Here is a 24,551-nt window from a genome sequence, read left to right on the forward strand (position 1 = left end):
TAAAATGTGTTTTATAAATAAAAATACAAAGCTTCCATTTGTTTCTTGTAATTTTAAGGATAAATACTCTAACGGGATATAAAATTACCTAATATAAAATGTTGTCCATAATCACACAACGCTATTTGTATGTATAATGTGTGTGGAATATGCGTGATTAAAATCTACATTAGGTTGTTATATGAAAGCCAATAGCAAATAAATGTCCGATTTACTGTTACGGCTGATGTGCCAATTTTGTCTGTGTAAAAGAACTTTGTTTCTCTGCCCTCTCCCAGGCTTGCTTTTTTTGGGGGGGGGTGTTTGTCACACATCTATATTAGGTGAGAACGGCAGATGAAAAGCAGAGGTTGGCGTGTGACTTTATGACTCCACAAGTCTTTTAAGATGTGCCCCGCTCCACCTCCTCTACTTTATCCTTCCCCCCACTCAGCAGGCCGGAACCCTGCAAACTCATCCTGTTGTGATGTGTCATGTCTACTCAGGAGACTACAGAGGCGTAGCTACAACACAAACACGATTGGGACTCTTTGCACATTCACCCTGAGATACGCAATGTTTTCACTTCCCTATTAGGTCCATAAACACTTTTCCTCCCCACCCAGTGATTAAATGAGACGTGTAGCGATGGATTCCGGATATCCTCCCTAATTTGAGCATGAGCTCATTGTGCGGTGCGATGTCCTCCTGTGTCCAAGCATCAGCCTCTAGAGCAATACCTCTGCTGGTGAAAACATCTGCGAAGAAAAATACATGCAGACATTGACAGAGCGCGAGTGAGAGGGTGGGAAATGATGGTGGGACAAGAGGGACAAAAAAAATGTACATACGAGAGAACTTACAGACAAATGAGGACATCGCGCAAAAAAAAATAAAACAATAAAATAAAATAGATGGATGGTCCTGGATTTGAATGTTTGGTCTTGTTGAATGTAACAGTCGAATGATTTATTAATGCTGACACACAAACGTTGACATTCATGCCATTTCCAGTCACGCACACCAGCCGATTTAAACCATTCACCCATTCAGCAAATTAACCAGCTTTAGAACTGCTGCATTATGTGAAACCTCATGGATGGCCATCATAGCTAAAGTCAAAGGCACTGGAATTTCAAGCAGTTGATTGAAAAAAAAGAGAAACATATGAAACCAGATATATTAGATTAGACGGATGGACAGATGGAAACATATGTAGATACAGCACTTTATTTATCTCAAGGGAGATTCCGACAGGTTTTGCAGGCAAATATTTACCAACATGTACACTTGCTGAGTATATGAGATGGTTTTGCTCTTTGGACAGAGGTGGCATAGTCCATCCTTTCCATGTTATGTTTACGAACAAATAGCCTTATATAAAATGGACTACCAAGGGATGTTTGTGGCTGTAAAAATGAATAAGCGGTCCGCGAAACAAACCCGCCTTAGTCGAAGTAGAAACAAAAAGATTTGTTCTTTAAAAAACTGTATACAGTATCAATACTAGACGAAACACATGGTGTTGTCTTTCCGTGTTTAATAGCAATGTTACTCCACCAACTACTGGCATATAGATGTATTCAAGCATGCAATAATGGTCGAAGAGTTGAGCTTCAACCTTTTGAAGAGACAACTATAGAGACTTCCTTAACCTCTTCAGACCATTAATTTTTAGATCTCTTATTAACCAAAGCTCACAAAGTATCCCCATGGCTTGGATTGTTGCTTCACTAACTTTTTGTCTTTTGCACTCTTGCCAGCAATATCTCCCAGGACACATAGCCTGGAGAGTTCCTGGCTGATGAGACAAGGATCAGCTAATTATGTCGCCTCAGTGAGAAAACGTACCGTCCTTGCCATAGCGTCTCTCTCTCTCGCACACACACACACACACACACACACACACACACACGCACACACACACACACAAAAACACACGCATACACACACATTCTCTTTCTGTCTGTCTCTTTCGCACACTGTCACGTTTTCTCTTGTGAGCTTCACTGAAGGGCACCTATAGTTTTAAGTGTGACACACTTTCTTTGATAATACAAAGAAATCTAAGCCAGGAGAATCAATTTCTTTAAAAATACTCTGTCAACTCTTGTAAGGACAACTTGAGCCGGTAGGCAGTCAGTCTGTCTAGCAAGGGTGCGTAATACTACGTATGCATGTTCGCATATAGCATAGTGCGAGACATATGACCACGACCATATGACCATCACCTCCTTCTTCACTTGTCGCGATACATTCAAAAAAAGTGTTTGAAAAGCCAAAGGAAAACACACACAGAATTCATCTTTTGGCTGAAATTTAAAAAAAAAAGTAAAATAGAGAGCGGTAAAGTAAACTGCTGTTGAGATATTGATTGACTGAGATCTTAGGGTATTATGAGATGGAATATGAACGACAGAGCATTAACAATGATTCCCCATCAATGGCTTTATTTTCGAGAGAATTGTTTGATGTTGTCAGCTCTTAGAATGATTCGTGGCAAATATGTAGTGTCTTGTACCAGGCTAAAAACACCTTCTTCTGCCGTTTAAAAATTCGTCAGCAAATATGAAATGAACAAATGCACATAAGGTGTATTTTTCAGCTGTTATCCTGAGCAATTTTAGCTTGGTTTGTTGTTGTCAGTTCACAGCATGAGCAAAGCTGTGGGAACACGTTTTGATTGTATGTCCAGTGTTTATCTATGTATTTATTGTTATTCATTAGTACAGGCACTATGCAAGTTAATAAAAGACGGAAACTATTTTGTGCGCAGAAACTTTTTGTCCCCATTCCCAAGTTATCAAAATGGGTATTGTATACAGTATAATGGACTCTATGCACACCGCACTTCTGCATTAGGCGTAAGGCTGTAGAGGCACGCCGCAGTGTTAGCTGAAGGAGCTATCGCCTCGTCTTTGAAAGATAAAAGCTTTTGATGCCATTTTGACCTTGAAAAGTAGTAGCACCAAACTATCGAACCCCAAGTTATCACACAATTCAGAGCAGAGGTTATTTTTCAGAACGATGGCCTTCCAGTAGCTTATGACATATTGACAGCTGTTATGCCACCTGACCTTTCCACCGGATATTCTTAATGCGTTGCCGTTCTTAAGGTCCATGGATAATAATAAATTGCTTTTAAACTTTTTTTTTTTATTTGAGTTGATGCAGAACTTAACACCAGAGGCGTTTTGTAGCATTTGTACTTCTACTTACTACAGTGTCAGTAGTAAGTTACCAATTTGAGAGGAATTTGCCACGAAAGACCAAAATAAAGATGCATCTGTCACTATCGTATATTGTTTCATTCATTTTATCATTGACTTAGGAATTGACGTCTTAACTTCAAGATGGAAATAAAAGCAGCAAAGACGTGGACAAAGCTCAAGAACATCAAGATCGATGACTGAATACTAAAACAAATCATCAGTGTCATGTCTTTAAATAAACACTGTCTGTTCACTTTAGAGTGTGGCAAATTTGGACAGGCACTCAGACAACTTGACACAGACTCATGTGATAACACAACACTGATCTCTGGACTCAGCCACCAAAAGTAGTAGTTTTAAACGGGTTTCGTCAGATCAATGTTGTATTGGTTACATCATCTAATACCTCTAAGATCTTTGAAAAGATTTCTAATTGATGATGTGACACAGGCGTTTGCTTTTTAAGGCTTTCTGTAGGGTGGTCGCGTCGTGTCACACAGGCGCACTATGACGTGCACGGTTGGCTGACGCCATGTTCGTACCATTTCAATCGACAACACCCTAATACATTAGTGATTTTTCAGAATATTAAATAGAACATAATTTGGGGGCACTATAGCTGTTATATGATAGCAATATAAGCTATAATACCAACTTGAACAAAGCAGTGTTTGAAAACACAAGCCACAAATGTCCTGTCATTTTGGAGGTGGGGGGATTCTGCCCGACAGCGATGATGTTTGAAATATGACTAAATACTGGCACTTCATAGTATAGTGTATTTCTTTTTTTTAGCTATGCAGTAAATTTGGTCTCCACTTCTGCCAAAGACTTTACAACAAGACATGGGGGACATGAAGATTTTGGCACTGAAAAAGTGGCATTCCAAGTGGAATTAGTTATTTACCAATTGCTCCAAAACAGATTTATATTATTAGAAATGACTACCAGTATCATTTTCTTGAGCAAAAAATACATAAAATTAACTTCTTAGTGAATTATGGACCATTTAGACCCCATAGGTCCTTTAGGCTAACATGAATATGAATAGTTGCTTTAACAAGTCAACCAATACATTTTAACCCAAATGAAGATCACAAAAAAATTTGTCCAGGTTCTAAGATTACACGAGTAGTGATTGTCTACATCAGGTTGACGAGGCAAAGCCTATCATGGCAACTTTAAGCCTTCCCAGCTCAAACTTTGCTCTGTGGTTGAAAACCTTCCCTCCATCATCAGAACATGACAGTCAAGTCATTTTCTTTTCCTGCAAAGTGGATTAGAAAGGTGTGTTTGTTGACATGAAGAGGAGAGAAGAGACCAGAGGGGCTAGCCTGGGCGCATCTGTGTGCGCGTGCATGCCCGCATGTGTATGTGTGTTGAAACAGATAAGAAAGCATGTGCTTATTGTTATAGGGGATTTTAAGGTGGGATTTGTAACATAAAGAGATGGAACCACCTGATAGGCATTTGTGCTGAGCACTGATCTCAAGATTCTTGGTTCTGTGTGTGTTTGAGCAATCTGAAACTTTATTTTAATATAATAATACACTGTCTGAATAAACTTGGGGAACAAATTCCCATAGCATTTATAAATGTGGTGTGTGTTTGTAGGGTCATGACATGACAACTCCCACTCATGACAAAGCACAGTAGGGCCTTTTGCACTGTCCAAACAAGGGTAGGCCAATGAAAACACACACATGCAGACATGCACACCATTTTTCATCTAATGGGCACATCCTTCACTACAGTTCACCCTTCAGTGAGAATTGGAACAATAGAAATCCCATTATATTAAAGCTACGGTCATAAAAAACTAACTGAACTGAAAGTTATGATAGTAAAACATCCCAATATCAAATGTCCCGTTCAACACAGACACCTTAATACTGTACACATGCACAGTGTCTTAGTTGTGACTAAGTAAACAATTATGCACCCCGTGCTGTATTTAAGTTAAAATACAGTTTTGCTTCCAGTAAATGTTGTGCATTAAAGTCTGTGAGATACTTTTCACCTGAAATGGGAATTGTAAAAAGTATTAAGTTTCCATTTCAACTAGACTATTTAAGAGTCAGGACGTAACAGTGATGGGCCGTCGGGACCTCGACGAGCATCTTGTGGATTTTCCCACACAATTTGCAGACAAAGTTAGATTCAGTTTTTCACAGAGCCTTGTAGGAACTACACAGTCCTTATGGTATATCATACAGGAGCTAATTAGGTGGACAAATTTTCCATCAGCTAAAATCCTATTGTAGTTACTTCAGAACTGTAAATTAAGTATATGAGCCACTTGCTACGTTCCACACTCACAGACAGCACAGAGACTGTCCGTAGAAGGCTTTGCAAGTGGAGGGCTTGTGATGTCATCTTTTTCAACCGTAGTCTACCCTCCTGTATCTGGTGATATCACATTGTTATTTTTCCATCTTAGCCTTTGCTGGCCGTGTGCAGCACTCGATCTTCATTCAGCCAGACGGGCTCAGACATGAGGTAAGACGTGAAGAAGCTTAATGATGATGAAAAGGGCAAATACCAGAAACACTTTCAAACATTTCTGCTTGTATTAGTGCAGTGGAAGTGAGGAGAGGCCCGACTGACTCCAGTACTGTGTGACCTCCTAGGGAACACGTTTAACAGCGCTGTAAATCCATAAAAGTGAAAAGTATTCATTTCCATGACAGCAATGTTACTTTTAACAAATTCCACTTCCCCTTTCCATATTTGGGGATCAGATCAGTGGCGTCCACTCATTCATTACAGGGTAAAACATGGCCTACGTCTAAGCAACCTATTGTCTTTTAAGAATAATTGCAAGCTTCTGACAATACTATAGATATAACACACAAAACACAAAAACATCCTGTGTATCTCTCCAACAATGTGGGATTGTGCTGCTTTTGGCACGGAAATGGTCAAATTTACGCAGCACTGCAATTACAAGAGGAAGAGGACATGCTATGGCGCTGCGGTCAGTTGGGCCCTGGAGGCTTTGTAGCTGGATTAAAAAAAACAAAAAAAAAAAACTTGTTTGTAAGGACCTTGGACACGCAAAGTGACCAAAGCTGACGCATCACTGAATATTGTACTTACCACTAGGCTTTACACGATCAAGAGTTTTGGGGCCGATCAGCGAGTTTAAAAAAAAAACAATAACTGATCACCGATCCGATCACAAGATGGAGCAATGTGTATATTTAAATGACTTGTTCATTTAATTAATTGCTCCAAAAAATATATTTGTTCATCTATTTATGCCAGTGAGGCATAGTGACAGACAGAACAAATAAATGCTCTTCTATTAGATGGCAAGAAGTACATACAGTAATTAATGTATCCACTTTTTGTGACATTTTTGTTTGTTGGTGTGAGATTTTTCAATTGTAAAATATGTGCCTTGGCTCCATAAAGGTTGGAAGTCACTGCCCTAGTCAGATCATGTATTCTTATCAGTCAGGTCAAATAATGGGTGCTAACTTACTGTAATTAATCACACACACCGAAACATTAGAGCATGATTCGACAGAACGCCGGTACAACCTTGCTAGGCCACATAACGTTTTGCTGCCTGCTTGCGAGCCATATCGTATTAAAATTACGTGAACATACCTCAAGCAATCCTTGAATTAAAGTCCTCTCCCGAGCACCGGTGACCACCAACACACGTTTTCCCCCATTTAGTTCTTATAATACACACGACGCGATCGATTGTTGTTGTCGTGGCCAAGGTAACGAGTGTATCCGGTCATGTTTGAGTTGACAAGATAAAGCCCAGTGATCATAAAAAACGGGACCTGGTGGTACTGGAAGAATATTTTATTGCAGTAGTCTGACAATGCAATCGTGAAAGGTCAAATTTGTCTTGTAGTCTGATCCACGCATTACGTGTTGTCTGTGCCACACCGCCAAAGTTTTTTTTTTTCTTTTTAAATAACTTTATTGGCGGTCAGATATTTACAGTACTACGTCAAGACATGCGACAAGGCTAAAAATAAACTAGCTTTTGGATTCAAATATACCGTGCACGACGCGGAGTAAATATCTTTTGTGGATTATGACATTAAAGGCAATCAGCATAAAATTCTAATCGGCCGATACCAATCAGATCGGTGTAAAGTCTACTTACCACATAGCAAAATATAAACAGGTACAAAAGTTGAGATACACCCCACACCTATTACGCAGTAGTGGTTTGAACAACTTAAATTTTTTTGCAGTTGACTATATATATGAAAGTTGAGTCGAAGTCAATTAATTGATGACATCATTTATATTTTTATTAATACAGCAGTTCCCAACCTTTTTGCGACATAGACCGGTTTCACGTAAAGAAATATTTCGATGGGCAGGTGTAAGAAAAAAAATCTATTTAAAGCTTTAAACATCGATATGGAGTTACAAAGACGATGCATAGACGAGTTGGCCAATCGGTTCAAACCCTAATACGAAGAAGCCTATATATAATCCTTCCATATAATGTAATCTAAAATTGAAAACATTCTCCTCTCCCGACTCATTTTAGTAAAAATTCTACAGAAGGGCAAATATGGAAATAGGTTAAGATTGAAACTCTTTGAATGAAGACGCCAGCAATTGAGGAGAATATCAATCAAGCACCAGAATGTAGACAGAATGTACCCAATAAATAATTCAGTGCGTGCTCACCAAACACGTACTTTAATAACAAGTCCACTTAAATCCATCCAGAGCATTTTCCACCCAGGCTTGATTTGTAGTCTTTGTACTTACCCTGGAAGGCATCCGAGTGACCAGCGATCAAGTGCTTCAGCTCGTAACTGTATGAGTAAATGTTGTGGAGGGTTTCTCGCTTCACTGCAAACTGGTAGCTTTCCTCCATCTTGCGGGTGCAGCAAGATGGGCCCTGGTGCTTGCAGACCAGGAGATCCACATCTGGGAGAGATAGGCAAACATGGAGATACAGTATGTGTGGGTCAATCTGTTTATCAGTTTTCCAGGCCAATGGTACAAAATAAAAATAAGGAGTTTTAGTTTGGATGTAGTATCCTCTTAGGACCATCTTGTAGATTTCTCCATACAATTTGCAGCCATAGTTTTCTTTAGTTTTTAGGTTCACTAAACCTTACAAGAACTGCACCGTCCTTATGGTGTATTTAAAAAGATGCAATAAGGTGCACACGAAGAGAGCAACACCCACACAATTTTCTGCCATTCAGACTCTTGAAGCCATTAGCCAAGATCTCGTAGGATCTGTAGGATATCTGAGGCTCAAAATACTGTATATTAAAACCTATGAGGCTCTTTGAGGTTTTTAATATAAGATGACAATTTCAAAGATTGGTACAAGCTGCAAAGGTCTGCTACTTGGTCTGTTTCTGAAAGTCTGAAAAGGTTCAGTTCGCAAAGATGATGGTGGAGTTGATGGTATAACGCAATAATAGGTTTTAAAATGATCAGCTGATAATTGCCACCGCTAATAATAAACCTCTATGAAGAGGAGTCCAAATCCTATGTAGTCCTGTTGCTTCCGGGGGACTACAGATTTATGTATATCTCATATGATTGTCCAGTGTGGAGCCTGAGTATGTGCATGTTTGTACAATGGCCTGAGTATGCACACAGATAAACAACACATAACTCTGCTGGGAGACACAAGAGGCACCATGGGAGGGTGAGAAGGTGGACCAAGTATCCAACTATGATTCCTGCTATAAATACTTTCTCTGCTGAATATATAAATATCTTCAGTTTATATCAACGCACTGTAGTTGTTAAGCGCAATTGCAATTTACATTTGACAACATGTGGAGCCAATGTCTTTTACAAAAACAAACGGGCATTAGTTACGGATTCTTTTTGGAAAGGGCACCAACCGTAATCATCTCCGAAACGAGCCACACATTGCCTGTTATAGCATATTTCCTGACAATCACATGTAGGCAATGACCTAACGAGGATCCAATAAACAGCTCAATCAGACTATTACATCAGCTCAAAAAGAGGCCACCCTGTCCTGCCAGCGTCACCTGCTTCACACTATTATAAACACAGTCATGACATCATTTAAACCGGTCATAATTAGCACGGTCTATTCAAACAGTCTTTTCCTACTTGTTTCCCTGCCCAAACTCTTATGCACTTGGACAGCCTCGTCATGCAGTAGCCTGATATGATAACTCATTCTAAAGGGGGAAGGGCTGGAGGGCAGGTGTTGTAACCAGAGCCTAAAGTATGGCCCGAGGACAGACCACAAGACCAGTGCCCCAGCGACCAAATCCCTCCATGAAACACAATAGGGTTGCATTCTCAATCCCTCTTTCCCTTTCTGCCCCCTCTCTCCCACTGGCCTGGCATATCCTCGCGAGGCCTGGGTGTCTCTTAATTACTCGCTGAAACTCCATTTGTTCCCATCTCAGAGCCAGACGAGTGAAGCCATAACCGGATCTCCTGCCCCTTCCGACTCATTAGCTCATCCCGTTCTTAATGTTGACACTGTTCTCCTGCGCACATTATTTCAGCAAAACCATATATTAGGGATGCACCGAAGATTTTCGGTGACTGAATTTTCAGGGCGGCACGGTGGCCGACTGGTTAGAGCGTCAGCCTCACAGTTCTGAGGACCCGGGTTCAATCCCTGGCCCCGCCTGTGTGGAGTTTGCATGTTCTCCCCGTGCCTGCGTGGGTTTATCCCAAAAACATGCATTAATTGGAGACTCTAAATTGCCCGTAGGCATGACTGTGAGTGCGAATGGTTGTTTGTTTCTATGTGCCCTGCAATTGGCTGGCAACCAGTTCAGGGTGTACCCCGCCTCCTGCCCGATGACAGCTGGGATAGGCTCCAGTACGCCCGAGACCCTAGTGAGGAGAAGCGGCTCAGAAAATGGATGGATGGATGGATGAATTTTCAGTGCATCCCTAATACTGTATATGACTTGTGTCAGCCCACCAAAAATGCTGAAACAAGATGTTGTGATGACGCAATCAAAAACCCTGGCCAACGCGTGCTTCCCTGGATAAAGCTCCGAGGGCCCACCAACAACGAGCCGGCATGCTCCATGGCCGTCTCAGTATTGTTAGAAGCTACGACGGTTTGTCAAAACATGTCTTAATTAGGGCAGGGTGATAATAAAACGATAAAAGACATATCTCAAAATAACTTCCTTGATAAACATTTGCGATGCGGTCAATAGACTTCAATAGATTGCATACCTCTGTGTTTTGACAGACAAAACGAATAGCCAATAATAAGGTGAGTTGCTCTGCGCTGAACCAATCATGTGGCGTCAGCTGAACTGTGCCAAGTTATATTGACGCACACAGCTGCTTATGTGTTTATTTTAGGGCTGTAAATCGATTTAAACAAATTCAAATCATGGTTAGTTGCATGAGTTCCACAGTTAAAACACAATTATTTGTAAATTAATAGTACATTTTGTACCGGTTCAAATTGTACAATAAAAGAATATGGTTCAAGTATTTAATACTCAAATGACAAATGACAACAAATGGACAAATGGAGTGGACAAATATGCTTAACTTATGCAAATGTACTTATTATTGCAGCAAAGTAAAACATAATATATAAAATAAAATAAAATAAAAATAGACATGTTGACCTGAATGTAGAATTACTAACACAATGTAGTGTCCAACTTTACACTTGTAAAGGCTAAATCAGGGTGATGGCTTGAGGAATTCTATGTGCGATGCAAGCCTGAGTTTACCTTTAATGTCTTACTCTATGATTACTTGCATAAGCCGCTCAGCACTTGCGTCTGCGAAGTGAAATAAATGTGACCGAAGTTCCCATTGTGGGTCAAAACAATGAGGTCACTGATTACTCAGAGTTAAATAAATCCAGTAATCTCCAGTTAGAGCAACCATGTGCAAAGGGTGCCAGCTAGCGCTGTGCGACAGTACATTAAGTCAGCCTCACTCGCCAACAGATTTAAGGGCCCTAGCCTGTTAGCCCAGTGGTGAGTTACCAGCTGAGGCTAACATACCTTACTGGTGCGCTCTGCTCTCAAAGCAGGGAACAGTTGGTGCCGCATGCTTGTCAGTCCCAATGTCCCATCCACTTGAGCTTTTTCCTCTTTATACAAGTTGTGTATAATGGCTGCAATGGTGGTTCTCGAGGGTGATTTTAAATGTCGTAGTGGGACGCCTCGGCTGCATCGCGACCAGAATTCACAAACTACGCGGGTGGGCCAATTAAGGGTCATGCGTTAATCTCGCGTTAAAGAAATTAGTGGTCTTAAAGGGAATTTGGGTCTGCGTCTATTGAAGCATGAGTCTGCAGTAACATGACTCAGTGTAGAAAAATGATTACCCCAAAGTCCCGCAATATAGCGAAAAATCCACTATATAAAATTAGATATGTACAATTTGAAAATCTGCGATACAGTGAGACCGTAAAAAAGTGAACTGTGATATGACGAGGGACGACTGTATTGCAGTCCTTTCCTTTACAATCAATGTGCTGATGACACATTGTGATATCTCTGTAAAATAGATGACAATGTAACCAATTCCGTACGGACTGAAATTAATGCCACAACGCCATGAATAAATATAATTTACTGCTTCTTTAACACATGACCATAGTGAGCTCAACATACATTATCTCTCTCTCACTTTCCTTGGTGTTAGGGTATTATCTCTCTGATATGAAATGAATATACAGGGGACTCTCAGTGTAATCCAGGCTGACCTCGCTGTCCCTTGCGAGTAGCTGGATGGAGTAAGTGATACTTAGAAAGACTTTGGCTCTTGAAGCCACCGCAGCGGTCAAGACCGTCTGACTGTCACAAATATACCTACTCACTTTTTGGAGCGATCATTAGCAACCAAACAACACATGTTTGCAGTCGTTTAGCAACAGCTGAGTCTTTAGACTATGTGGAACGTTTTACATAGCAAACAGAATCGCAGTGGCTTCTGTCAGGGAGAGGGAAACCAAAATATTCTTCAAACACTCCTAGTCGAAAGTCTACCAATGACTTCTGAGAGTCAAAGAATTGTCCCATGTTAAGTCGGATGGCTACTGTGCAGCTTTGGCGAGAGTTCAGCAGCAATTCAGTTAGTCAGATTTAAGAAGCAGATCAGCTGTAATTTATCTGGCAGTTTGGCAGTGGTATAGCATCTGATTAAAGGCCTCAGCAATCAACTGACTATTGGGTCGGATTTCTGCTACGTTTCAAAATTTAATGGGTTGTCCTGAGATAGCAGGTGAAAATACTCAACTTCAATGTAACTATGCTATATGGTCTTCTCAATTTGGAAAAAGGAAAAAAATAAAAAAAGGCATTTTTAAGGCTGTAAATTGGTCTGGTCAGGTCAAACTGCTTAACGAATCTATTGTTCCCCAAAAGGCACTTTTGAAGTGAATCACTCCATCTGGTTATATGATTTGCAGAGCTATACATACGGGCTTGAAAAAAAGGAACATTTTGTGACCAGTATGATTTCTGATTGGCTCTAAAAGCAGTTTAAAAAAATTATATTAAATCAAAAGAATGTTTTATAACAAGGGTTTTTTTTTAGCTTTTCCTAAAATGGCATGTAACATCTATTTATTAAATTTTGAGGGGGGGGGGGGAATCCAAGACTGATAGAAGAGAAATCTATAGCTGCTTTATTTGTGGCCACTCAAATGATTCTGCCTGGCTAAACCATTGAAACACTTAACTCTTGAGACTCAACTCTAAATCCTAATTCCATTAATCATACTCAGGTGACAAATACCTCTGGAGTAATTTACCATAATAAAGCTATGGCTCAGGGGTCTTGGCTTGTTAGTAACAATCCCTTCAGCAACAGCTCAGTGCCCTTCAGTGCACAAGTCACAACTATAATTGCAACGCTTGCTCACATGCCATGTGCAACTCACCGTGCCACAGTCGCTGATTTGAATACTGCTGAGAGGGCAGTTTTTTCAAGCAATTAAAAAATTACATGCAGGCCACAGCTCTTCAGTATAGTTACACACAGATCAAGAAGCGGGTTAAGGTTTCCTGACACTGTTATTTTGACATTTTACATGAAAACAAGAAAAACATTGTAAGAAAACATGCTATTAAGGATTCTCCAGCCTCAGGAAGTTGGTTCCCTTTTAACTTGTCTGATCCAGTAAGCATACAGGATACGCATGCTTTTATAGATGGGCGGGGCTTGGGGTGGACTGTGCCAAATGCAAACACACCTCAAAGGGGTCATTGCAGCATACCTGCATTTTTGGACAACCTTAAAAGCGGGTGGTGTTTTGCTATGCTAGACCTGTCAGGGTCTCACACGTGGTCCAAAGCCATGGCAAAGACGAGGAGTCAGACAAAGAGGGCTAAGAGGGCAAAGCAGGAGGCTGATGGGCTGACAGATATGGACACAATTAAGCGGCATTAGATCAGAGGTGTTGAAACCCTGGCAAAGAATGCTAAAGTAACACACAAATACCAGTCCTCAAAGAGGCAGATCATTATATTTGGCCATTTAAGCACTTTCAAAAGATACACGATTGCCATCGACTGAAATCCAATAAGGGATGTCAAAGAGAGACGGACTCAGACATGGTAATCAGCTTCAGACTGGCGCAACGCTGGTAAGACCGGTACGACAGACAAAGAACCTCTGAGGCGATTGCGACATTGACTACTACCTCTTGAGCTTTGCTACTTGCTCAAATCTTTTAAGGATTCTCATTGCAAGAATGCTCTGCTGGGAATGTTGTATTTGACCGAAGCAGGAACTTGGGAAAACACAGATGCGTAATATTTTTTGTCTGCATGGAGTAGGATGTGTCTTCCATGTGTTTGCTCTCTCAACAAGAAAGGTCAAGTTAAAAGGAGAATCCAAATACAGAATCTACAGCCTATCAAAGGCCGTGTTGAGCTTTGAGGGCTTGCCAAAACATTTGATGGTCTAACTGGTTAAGGATGTGGCAACGTGATAACATACAGCATTTCCATTTGCCTGCGATTAACAAATGACCTGGTTGCTTTGCATTTTAGGATGCACAACGCGTTCCCCTTCACCCCTAACGACTGTGAATTTGTCAATGAATTATAGCATGGCAGTCATGAAAAAGAATAGTAATACATGTTTTCACATAATCAGATAAGCCCTGCTTTAAAAGGGTGTCTTAAATTAGCTATCAAAAGGTTTGTAGTGTCTCAAGATGTTATCCAAGAAGCCGACTGCAGCATCGTTGTCTGAAAAGCATTGCTGAGCGTCTTCCTTCCAAGAGCCTTTATGACCTAATCTCACGATGTAGTGTTTGGCTGAGTATCACGGCACAGAAGTAGTACACAGTATAACTCTTCAAAATGTCTGCATAAGCAATTCATGGCAGCCATAGTGTTAGGCCTCACTGATCTTGAGTTTGATTGGAAAACAAATTTGAAAACCAAACATTCATTTTTGTCTGGAAAGCAGACATTTTTGTCAAACTACTGGCAAGTCTTAAAAGACTTTGCTTGAAAACTGTCAAAGGAAACAATTGCACGAATGTGTCACACAATGTATTTCCCAAAGAGTATGTAGTCCCACATCCCTTTATTGTCTTTATGGGGGCTCGTTTTTATTCCCGCCCACACAAGCTGAGCTTCGCTTCCGCAAGTAGAAATTGCTTGCCTCGCCCCTTGTCATAGTAATGAAAGTCGTACATTGGTTCTGCAGTAGAGCGGGCGGGGTGAGCCTTTGCTCACTTTCATGAGACAGCAGAGCCCCCTGAAAACAGATTTTAATTTGAAAATTGGGACCAGAGCGGCACGGTCTACGACTGGTTAGCACATCTGCCTCCCAGTTCTGAGGACCAGGGTTCAAATCCCGGCCCCGCCTGTGTGGAGTTTGCATGTTCTCCCCGTGCCTGCGTGGGTTTTCTCTGGGCACTCCGGTTTCCTGCCACATCCCAAATACATGCGCGGTAGGTTGATCTAAATTGCCCATAGGTGTGAATGTGAGTGCAAATGGTTGTTTGTTTATATGTGCCCTGCGATTGTCTGGCGACCAGTTCAGGGTGTACCCGCCGCTTGCCCAAAGATAGCTTGGATAGGCTCCGGCACGCCCGCGACCCCAGTGAGGATGAGCGATTCAGAAAACGGATGGATTGGGACCAGAAAAAAAAATCAAATCATCAACAAACATTTAGGTAGCATATCATTGTAAATCAATAGTTTTTGCTGCTTTGTAGAATTAGCTTGATGTAGTTTAAAGATCGTTGAGAGTTGATGACCGCTACTGTGTATAGGGTTTTCAGGTCTAAGGAAAATGAATTAACGCCACTAGAGACCTGACAAGAAATGTCCCCCTGCTGCTCTGTGGGTAGTATAATGATTTAAACGTGCTATGAACAAATACAACATAAAATGCACACTCTCACAGAGTAATTTATTTATTTATTTATTTTAATGTGACCATTTCCAGTTAGCAGTGTCTGATGTTCGCTGTTGCCACACTCCTCCGGGCACATTTCATGAAAAATCTGTTCACCGCACATGAATGAAACGCAGCACTGTATCCTGACACAAACATCACACTGTAAAAGGAGCTGAAGTTTTGCCACTTCAAATTCAAGCATTGCTTTTGTTGGCATTTGATCTGTAAAAATGACCCGGCATAGCGCAACTCTGCATATACACACACACACTGACACGCAGCAAATCTCTGACTCAAACATCCCCACCACTGGTAACCTTTGAAGACATGATCGCGCCTGACCCAAAACAACCTCCTCTAAAGGCGAGTGTAAATAAAAAGCAAAACAAGAAGCCCAAAAAGTACACATAAAAAGTAGAGCAGTGTTTGATCAGCTGTAACTCAGGAAGCGATAACAGAACCCTTAGAAGCCTAAAAACATAAATTATTGTTGGGGTTCATTCAGATAACACTATGAGGGTCAAAGTGGGTCATTGTTAGGGTAGTGGTTCACATACACAGCCCTCCAAAAGTATTGGAACAGTGATATGACTTTATTTTGGCTGTAAACTGAAAACATTTGGTTTTGGTATCATAAAAATGAATATGATACAAGAGATCAACATTACAGCTATTATTTACAGTTATTTACATATGGATCTGACAAGAAGAAAGCACCTTTTCAATCCACCCAATTTTTAAGTGAGCAAAAGTATATGATTGACAGGTGTGTTTTGCTGCTCTGGCGTGTCCGATTACATTCACGAAACAAACAATAACTCAATTTAGATTTGGGTTTTGGAATATATTTATACTGGTTAGAGGTATAACCTATGTGACAACCAGAGAGCTGTCTATAGGTGATTAAAAAGCAATTGTGAAGCTGAGAGAAAATGGAAAACCAAACAGAGCCATTGCACAAACCTTGGCCATAGCCAATATAACCATCTGGAATGTCCTGGAAAATAAATAAACCACCGGTGCACTAGGTAACAGACGATGAACGGGTAGATCAAGGAAAACAGCAAAAGTTGATGACAGAAATACTGTGAGAGCAGTAAAGAAAGATGCTGCACAACTTTGAGTGGCATCGGCAACAACCTCCAGACGGCAGGAGTGATGGTATCACAATCTACTGCTCCATAAAACTTCATGAACAATAGTACAGAGGCTATATCAGAAGATACAAACAATTAGTGAAGGCCAGGCTGGAATTTGTCAAACAGTACAGAAATGAGCCTCATTTTAAGAGGACTAATGATCAAAGTCAAAGTGAAACAGCTGTTTCCTTGCCAATCCCGCCACAAAGTTCCTTGGATATCAGGACAGCAGATTTGATTTAATCCTGCTAGAATGACAACAAAACCCCTCCTTGTAATTTCTGCCTAGTGTACACTAGTATTTGATTCAATTCAAATTCATGTGGAATTCTGGGAAGCAACTGCAGAGGCAGATTGTCACACTGCCATTTCCCTTTTCAAATAAGTTACAAATGCATCGCACAGTGCTTTAGCTTGTCATGCTAAGCTCAATTCTGACTGCCGACATTCTCCTATGACCAAGGTCCTTCTGTCCGCTGTCTGTGAGCGCTAACCCTACAACTACTGCTTGTAAATGAAATCCTCATCCTCTTGTTGCTAGTAGCGACAACAAACAGCTTAACAAACAAATATCAGATGGTTTTGGATGCGTTTTCCACTCGGCTATCCATTGCTCCACTCCCGTGTTGAGCCTTCATACCCAGAAAGGGTGAGATGTTTATCCAGCTTCACTTCCATATGGCATCTTCACATTCAATGGGCAAAAATGCCAAGGCAGCAACAGTAGCAACAGTAGTGTAAAGCTGGTAGCTATGGACCCACATCGATGGAACATGTGTTAAAGGTCTGACAATGCTCGGCCCCAGAGAAACTGAGCATAGTTGAATCAAAGCCTAAAACCTCTCAAAATGTGTTTTACCTCCAAAATGCTTTTGGAAATGATGGTTATCCTCATAAAACAAGTGTTCCCTTTGTGTGGAGGAAAAACATACACCACAATGTTAAAAGACATTCATACGTAATCTGACCAAACATGTCAGCTCCAAAAATGACACAAAAGCACAGTTTTTTTGTTTGTTTGTTTTTTTAGAATTTAACTCATCTTCTAGACATAACGATATGCAATACGCAAAAAAGTACAATTCTGAAAGGTGCTCTTTAGTCAATTATCTGCAGTTAGTTACATCACTCTTATCGACACCCAACACTACGCTTCAACGAGTATGTCCAAAACGTTGACTGTCACGTTTATAAAGCGCAACCTCAAAATGTGAACTCGCCAAATGTTGCAATATTGGAACAACATATCATGCATGACTTTGGCCAATCACGTGAGACCTCAGTGTCAGGGTTGTGCATTCGACCACATTTGTTTGCTCAACAATGAGGAAAATTAGCAATTTGCTATATTAACTGTGCGGATCTCGAATCCATGATCATACTGTACATCTGTATTTGTACGATACTACGACACCGATACCCCTTCACCAGCCATCTTCAGGACAGGTGGATGAGGAGTCATGTTGAGATATTTTAAGGTAAAGATGGATGACAACTTTGTTAGCTGACTGCAAATTATGCAGACACCAAAATGGATGGTGAACGCCGTTCGGGTGGAGACAGTCTGATAAAGTATCACTTCAGCTGTCGTGTCACAGTTTTTTTTTTAAATAACTTCTGGTATTTTAAAGCAGCAGTCTTGTATTTCTTTTTACTCGCATTAACATTAATTTTCTTTTTACTCGCATTAACACAAAGATAACAACCATATTCCTCCTTGAATATCCCACCAGACCACATTCTTCTTTGTCTCTTATCTATGTAGTGCCCCGTAGCGTTCAGACTGAGAATCCACATAAATGAAATGTCTTGTGTTACAGGCTACATTAAAGTGAATTGTGTGGCAATGTGTGACTGTTAGATAAACATACAGTTGGATGTTAAAATGTCACTAATGGCAAGTTGTTACTGTTATATTTGAGTGAAACTTATGCCATGCCATGACACGTCCTGAAATGTAAGTACTTGTACTCGTACTGGGTCTGAAAAAAAGTGGTATTGGTGCGTACCTATTGTTTTCTTTTAAATATTTTTAAAGGCATGGGAAAACCTGTCAAAATGTTACTCAGTGTGCTTTACAAGAACTCAGTGCAGCCAGCTTCAAAGTCCGTGTGTGGGTTTTGCTTTTTCATTTGTTTGTTTTTTCGTTTTGCAACCCTCTTCCATAGACAGCCCGGTTTAGGCAAGGGACTCATATTTAAAGCAGGGTTAGTAAGTGGAGTGTCAAGCAGTCAACTGTCTAGCTGCTAATACATCATGGCTTGTTATCAAATGTAATGTTTTTTTTGCTTTAACATTTAACATTCCATTAGTGGTTATATATATAAAAAATGTTTGCACTTGTGTGACAGTTTAAAATGTGTTGTTATCACAAGTACAGTGGTTAACTTATTTTTACAATAGGAATTTCACAATGTTTGTTAAAAAAATTACCTGTAGAGTAAATTAAGGTTTTATTTCATTAGTAAGTGGAAAAAAAAGTGAATTCAAAAAATATACAGTTCCATGAAAACAGTGAAAGTGATCATTTTACTTCATCATATTTAGACATATTGCAATTTTTTTGGAATAGAAGAAGGGGAAGGGGGGGGATACAGGTTTTGCGTTGCCTGTTGACGAGGGGTGTCCAAAGTTCAACCTTGGAGACATTTGCAGCCCGATGCACATTTTCTTAATTGACCCGCCACAAATTTTAATAATGAAATTAAGCACGGACCACAGACAGATTATGAGAAAAAAAAAATTTATGTTGTAAATGTAACAATAGTTGAACATACAAGATATCACACATTTAATATATTTTTTAAAAAGTTGAATGAACATTTTTCTCTTTTTTATTTTAAATTGAAAATAAATGTCAATGTTACAAGATAACAGTATTTATTATTATTGTTATTGCTGTTAAATTGAATGAATATCACAAAATATAACAAATGTTAACTTAAACAATAGATAGCACATTTTATTCATTTTTTATTTAAAAAAGGTTTACTGAATATATGTCAAGACTTTTATTTAAAATTGCAAACACATGAATGCTACAAGAAATCTCACTATTTAAAAAAATAAGTTGAATGTTACAAGATATCACACAATAGTTTGATTTTTTTAAAATGGGATGGTACACCTTTAATTTTAATTTATTTAAAGCTAAATAACGTTTTAAATTAAATTAAACTGCACATACATGCATGTGAAACGTATGAGATGTGACACTTTTTTTTTTTTTTTTTTTTTTTAAATTGTGGACATTTTGAAGTTGAACTTTACACGGTATCCCACAATTTTTAAGTAAACTCCTTTATATTTATCACAACTATACTAGTAACACTTTGTCACCAATAATACCAAGCTCTAGATAGATAGATAGATAGATAGATAGATAGATAGATAGATAGATAGATAGATAGATAGATAGATAGATAGATGCAATAGGTTTTGCTGTCATTCGTGTTCAGTTGATTTCAAAAAGGCCAAAGTGCAACGAGGCAGCATGCATCAGTCATGTTTGTTGTTCAAGTGGTGGCACATTGCAGAGGAGGAGCGGGCGTGTCTCACCTGTGCCAGGTGTCTCCGGGACGCGGTGCAGCGGGCCGACCTGCCTCATCTGGAAGGCGGCTCTCACCTCATGACAGCTGTACGCGCCCACCTCGAACGCGCTCGCCGCCAATAAGAGCGCCAGCAAAAAAATCCCAAAAGCTCCGCGAGAGTTCACGCGTGGGCATATTCCTGCACGGGACATTGCCGCATGTCACACCGGACCGCAGAGCCTGCTGGATGAATGGAGCCTCGCGGGGAGTGCGTGCGTGCGTGCGTGTGTATGTGCGTGTGTATGTGGAGTGGCAAAAAGAAGCGACGACGAGGAGTTTTTAAACATCTGATCCAGACTGATGTTTTGTTCACATTATTGGTCGGGAGAGGTGTGCTGCCTGCTCCGTGACACGGGAGGAGTGCCGGTGGGTGTTTGCGTTTCTGTCCGCCCACGCCATGCGCGCGCACGCCCCCCAACCCCAACATCTTTCCTCCCCCCCTTGGCTTGAGCTACCCCTAATAAAACTCACTCACCCCCCTTTTATTTTTATTTGTTGGTCCCACGTATCATTCATGCACGCACGTGTTCGACAAACGAACTACTTAGGCGATCTTATTAAACACTTGTTTATTTGCATCGACGTAAACACGTCGTCAGAGATCACGTATGTATAGGATTACATTCTGCATTTAGGAGACGGGTTTGTTTGTACCGGGTGTGATGACGACTGAGTGTTATGAAGGATACTTGCTCATGTCCATCAACTTCAAGAAGGCAGCTAGCGAGAATGTATTGAGTTTGCTCCCACCTACTGGTGAAAACGTTTAAATCAGAATCAGAATCATCTTTATTTGCCAAGTATGTCCAAAACACACAAGGAATTTGTCTCCGGTAGTTGGAGCCGCTCTAGTACAACAGACAGTCAATTTACAGAACACTTTGGAGACATAAAGACATTGACAAAAAACTACTTTAGCAAAGGACATTTCATTGGGTCCACCTGCACAAGACAAGTGCTGTGATTTCACACTATCCTGAAAGCAACACAACACCTGGGATTACATGGATCAGGAATGTCAAATTCAATATTGTCACTGGCAAAGATTGTAGTTATGGTTTCCCTCAGAGAGTCATTATGACTGTGAAACCATACAAAATAAACGTGCAAAGGCCTCATGACAGTGGAGCCCTGCATTCACAGATGCACCTATTCGTCACAGATTTTTGCGGAAACCCTGTCCCTGGTTATATGTATACACCCCTGCTTATTTGCGTTATTTTTTTCCCCCTAGGAACCCTGCTTAGTAGCCTTTTTTCTTTACCTCATCCCCTGCTTTTTCACTTTTGTTTGTTTTTTAATGGCAATTATAATGTACGTCAATTATTCGCAAAAAGGTATCCACTGTCCAAAACAAATTGATGGGTAACTAGTCTGGAAAACAATAGTCAACTAAAATAGTTTCTTCAACTATTTTTTTATTCATTTTTTAATGGTTTGCTAACAATTTTTTTTTTTTAAATTTCTCCACATAATTAAACATGAATACAATTTGCCATTACGGTACAGATTTTTAGCAAGAAACAAGAAGTAGAGATACATGATCAGCATTAGCTGGCCACAAAAAAAATGATGTGACGGGCCAATCAGATTTTATGCTGCGTTCACACCGGATGCGAATTGGACCATTCACGCAATGTGATTAAATTTAAAGTCAATGCAGTTTAAGGCGCAAAATCCGCATTTGATGCAGCTCGAGTGGGGCGAGCACGTGGAAATTCGCTCCTTCGCCCATTCGCTTCGGGTTGGGAGATTTGATTCGAACGACAGGCCACAAATCTCGTCATGATAGCCAATCGGCATGGAGAATGGTGAGCAAAGGACCAGCCTGGGGGACGGGACGTGCCGCTGGCCGTCGTGGCCGCTCAGAGCGCTTCGTCGGCGCCCGTGAGCGTGGCGGGGCAGTCGGGCTGTAGAGGGGAAGTAACTGAAGGAAAAGGGAGGGAAAAAAATACAAAAATAAAAAATATCTTCGGATGCGAGCGTGCCCGACGACCCGCCGGAGCGGACCGAGGTTGGAGGAGCATTAAATGTGGCGCAAATGAAGCGAATGCGCGTTCACTGTGTATAAATACTCTTGCCATCCACACGCGTCCGGTGTGAACGTAGCATTAGCCTGTTTAAGGCGATTTGCATTCTGTGTTAGCATTAAGCTAGCGGGCTTCCCTATGGGAAAGATATGTGGTTGTTTTAAATACGCATGGAATTTCATTCGGTACACGTGCTCAAGACAACCTCTGTGATTTCAGACTGCTCCCGAAGGCCTAATAAGAGAGAAAGCGAGACAAGACAGATAGAAATGTTACCTTTTTGTCTGTATCCACATCTCTTAAAAGGGGCGAACTGCTTTATTTGGCTCGTTTAGCCGGCTACTAGCTCCACGGTCCAGTGACTTCGACAGCTTGGGAGTTTAAAAAAAAAAAAAAAAAAAAGACGTCCTGCTACTGTGTCAAAACTGTCGACTTTATTGTGTACTGCAATGAAGTATGGTAAGAAAAGTTTAAGCGTACCTGGCGGCACACACTTCCGCATTCTTCCTGCTCACTGAAGACGTCACACTTTAACATTCGAAATAGTTGCTCCAGGCTGTGTTGGTTAAGGTTAAGTTAGCTGGGTTTGTTTCTCCCCAAATGTTCTTGATGTTGACATTTCCACTAGTCGCTAGGGGGAGACAAAGTCCAAGTTGACAACACCGCTTCAACGCTTCAAGGGAGTCCTGTCAGTAATGGGCCATTGGTTGGTGAGAGGGTGGAAGGTAGGTAGGGAAATTACAGTGGATATAAAAAGTCTACACACCCTCGTTCCAATGGCAGGCGATAAATCATGTCAACCTTGTCAACCGTATAACAACCAATAAGCTGTACAAATCAATTTATATATATATATATATATTTGTTTGTTTGTTTTTTGGTTTTTTTTCGAGAGAAAGGAAGTAAATTAAACAACTGAAATAATGTGGTTGCACAAGTGTGTGCACCCTCTTATAACCGGGGATGTGGCTGAGTTCAGAATTAAGCACGTTCACTCATGTTAAATCGGGGTCAACACACTGCCACCATTGAAAGTGCCTCTGATTTACCCTCATTGCATGTCAAATGTTGCAGTAGGATTTTCATTTTTTTTCTCTCTCTCGCAAGCTGAAGGTTTTGCTAACAGTGACTGCTATTCTTGAACTTTTAATAATTCCCGTTTGAAAAGTTATTATTATTATTTTATTTTTTTACTTACATGTGTGTGTGTGCATCTGTGTGTCTGTGTGGATGAGTGGCAGGAGGGGGCTGATTTTAACTCTGTAAAGCACTTTGAGTTGCATTTGACTGTATGAAAAGTGCTTTATAAATAAAGATTTTATTTGATAAAATTTAATTTATTAATTGATTTGGTGTAAGTAATTATCTATATAATTTTTTCCATCCATCCATTTTCTACACTGCTTATCGTCACTAGGGTCGCGGGTATGCTGAGGCGGGGTACACCTTGAACTGGCCGCCAGCCAATCGCAGGGCACATATAAACAAACAATCATTCACACTCACGGACAATTTACAGTCTTCTATTAACCTCTCATGCATGTTTTTGGGTTGTGGGAGGAAACCGGAGTGCCCAGAGAAAACAAATGCAGGCACAAGGAGAACATACAAACTCCACACAGGTGAGGCCGGATTTGAACCCGGGTACTCAGAACTGTGAGGCAGATGTGTCACCAGTCGTCCACTGTGCCGCGATTATAATTATTTTATTAAATATATTTTAAACTAATGATGAATAATACGACTGCAAACTGTTAATATCTAATTCTAAAAATTACGTTGACATTATCATATCACGCTTATTTTATTTTTTTTGTACCTCATCTACGAATGACATGGCCTACCTGTTAGTTTTAAAAATAAAATGCGGCTCTTGAGTACAAAAATATCCCTACACTTGGTTTAAAAGCAACTGAAATCAAATTGTTGTATTCGCCGTCAATGGCCAGCAGATGGCGACCGATCTCTTTCCCCTTCTTACCCCGATGTCCTTTTATTGGTGTTCAGTTTTATATAAAGTTTATGTTTCACAAATGTGTCATGAACATCATTCAGTATGAAGCCAATTGAAAGTGGCACATTTTTCTTTCATTTACTTTAGAAGCCTGACATTACCGGTACCTTAAACTCAAAATATAAATGAATCCTGTATATCTATAATGAAAATGTTTTGACATAATTCCATCAATCCGAAGCTACTCCATTTAGTATGAGTAGATAACGTGTCACCTGTGGCATCCTTACTCT

The 24,551-nt window shown here is 40.4% G+C and overlaps 1 protein-coding gene across 2 annotated transcripts in view; it reads right to left on the bottom strand.

The window, feature by feature from the left end:
- The window catches only part of LOC133412119 (glypican-5-like), a 124,745-nt gene extending 101,864 nt beyond the window's left edge, over nucleotides 1-22,881 (bottom strand). The window contains exons 1-3 of one of the 2 annotated variants that reach the window (XM_061695198.1): nucleotides 22,785-22,881; nucleotides 22,581-22,675; nucleotides 7,947-8,108 (exon numbers count right to left, since the gene is read on the bottom strand). In XM_061695198.1, the coding sequence (XP_061551182.1) occupies nucleotides 7,947-8,055 (109 nt within the window). In that variant the 5' untranslated portion in view covers nucleotides 8,056-8,108; nucleotides 22,581-22,675; nucleotides 22,785-22,881. Of the gene's footprint in view, nucleotides 1-7,946; nucleotides 8,109-20,242; nucleotides 20,615-22,580; nucleotides 22,676-22,784 lie in introns of those variants that run through there. The other variant, XM_061695197.1, reaches the window with a different exon arrangement.
- Nucleotides 22,882-24,551: the final 1,670 nt, after the last annotated feature.

Source organism: Phycodurus eques, chromosome 13 (genome assembly GCF_024500275.1).
Source record: "Phycodurus eques isolate BA_2022a chromosome 13, UOR_Pequ_1.1, whole genome shotgun sequence".
Classification (NCBI taxonomy): domain Eukaryota; kingdom Metazoa; phylum Chordata; class Actinopteri; order Syngnathiformes; family Syngnathidae; genus Phycodurus; species Phycodurus eques.